At 49.4% G+C, this 1,248-nt stretch overlaps 1 protein-coding gene across 1 annotated transcript in view; it reads left to right on the forward strand.

Annotated features, from left to right (window-relative positions):
• LOC106516449 (LIM/homeobox protein Lhx1) overlaps positions 1-1,248 on the forward strand; it is a gene marked incomplete at its 3' end in the record, with an annotated part of 3,023 nt that extends 1,775 nt beyond the window's left edge. Inside the window, 2 exon segments of the mRNA XM_014006821.1 lie at positions 493-649; positions 824-1,248. Of these exon segments, the coding sequence (XP_013862275.1) occupies positions 493-649; positions 824-1,248 (582 nt within the window).

The following is a 1,248-nucleotide window of genomic DNA, read 5'->3' on the forward strand; positions in this document are numbered from 1 at the left end:
ACACACACACACACACACACACACACACACACACACACACACACACACACACACACACACACACACAGTGAAAATGTCCACTGGTGCGTTGTGGTTTATTTACTAGGAAATAACCTAAAATATAGAATTATTATAATTATTTTTATTTGCCTACTGTTTTTCCTTTTTTAAAATATGTATTTCTCCCTGACCAGTTTCAGGTTATTTTATTATACAGTCTCTCATTATAAAAAGCGACCCTCACTCAGCGTCAGTGTCCAACAGCGACCTTAAATATGCCTATTTTATTTATTCGATTCTCTCTTGAATGTTTTGGCGCGTTCCCCCTCAAAGGTCACGTGTTACACATCTTTTCACTGTAATTTTGTATTCAATCTAATAAATGTAATATTTACAACTAATTCTATTCAGTTCCAGCGATTCAAAAAAGTGCGTTGTTTTTTTAATGTTTTTTTTTTTTTAAATAAATAAGTACATTCTTCCGCCCTGCAGGTTTGGTTCCAGAACCGGAGGTCCAAAGAGAGGCGGATGAAGCAGCTGAGCGCCCTGAGCGCTCGCAGGCACGTGTTCTTCAGGAGCCCGAGGAGGATGAGAGCTCTGGGGGACAGACTGGAGCCAGGAGAGCTGGGACACTTCTCCTACTATGGAGGTTCAACTTATTATATTATTATCCTCCAATATTTATTGAAACCGGTTGATTATTTGGTGTCTACTGATCCTAAAATCACGAACAAACAGATCCGTTCCAAAGACTGTTGTTTATTGTTTGTTTGCTTTTGTGTTGACTCCATCCCGGGCGCTAATCCCGTGTCTCTGAACGCAGATTATCCCGCTGAATTCTACGGTCCGGGAGGGAATTACGAGTACTTCCAAGGCCCACCGTCATCGCAGGCTCAGACTCCGGCAGACCTGGGCTTTGTGCCCTCCGCAGTCCCCGCTGGGACCCCGCTGGGAGGCGTGGACCACCACCACCACCACCACCATCACCACCCCCACCCACACGCGCACTGCGCCGCCGGAGACGCGCCGTGCTTCCCGGACACGGTGGTCTCGTCCCACCACCATCCCGCGGACTCACCGGGCAGCCCGGAGCCAGGCGGCCCGGCCTCCATTCACAGCATCTCCGGTGAGATGTGCGGCCCAGGACCTGGACCTGGATCAGGACCGGGGCCTGGGCCCTTCACAGCCGTGTCCCTCAGCGACAACAACGGATACAGCAACCAGCCGTCCTCAGAGCTGAGCGAGGGC

Source organism: Austrofundulus limnaeus, unplaced genomic scaffold (assembly GCF_001266775.1).
Source record: "Austrofundulus limnaeus strain Quisiro unplaced genomic scaffold, Austrofundulus_limnaeus-1.0 Scaffold37, whole genome shotgun sequence".
NCBI classification, from domain to species: Eukaryota; Metazoa; Chordata; class Actinopteri; order Cyprinodontiformes; family Rivulidae; genus Austrofundulus; species Austrofundulus limnaeus.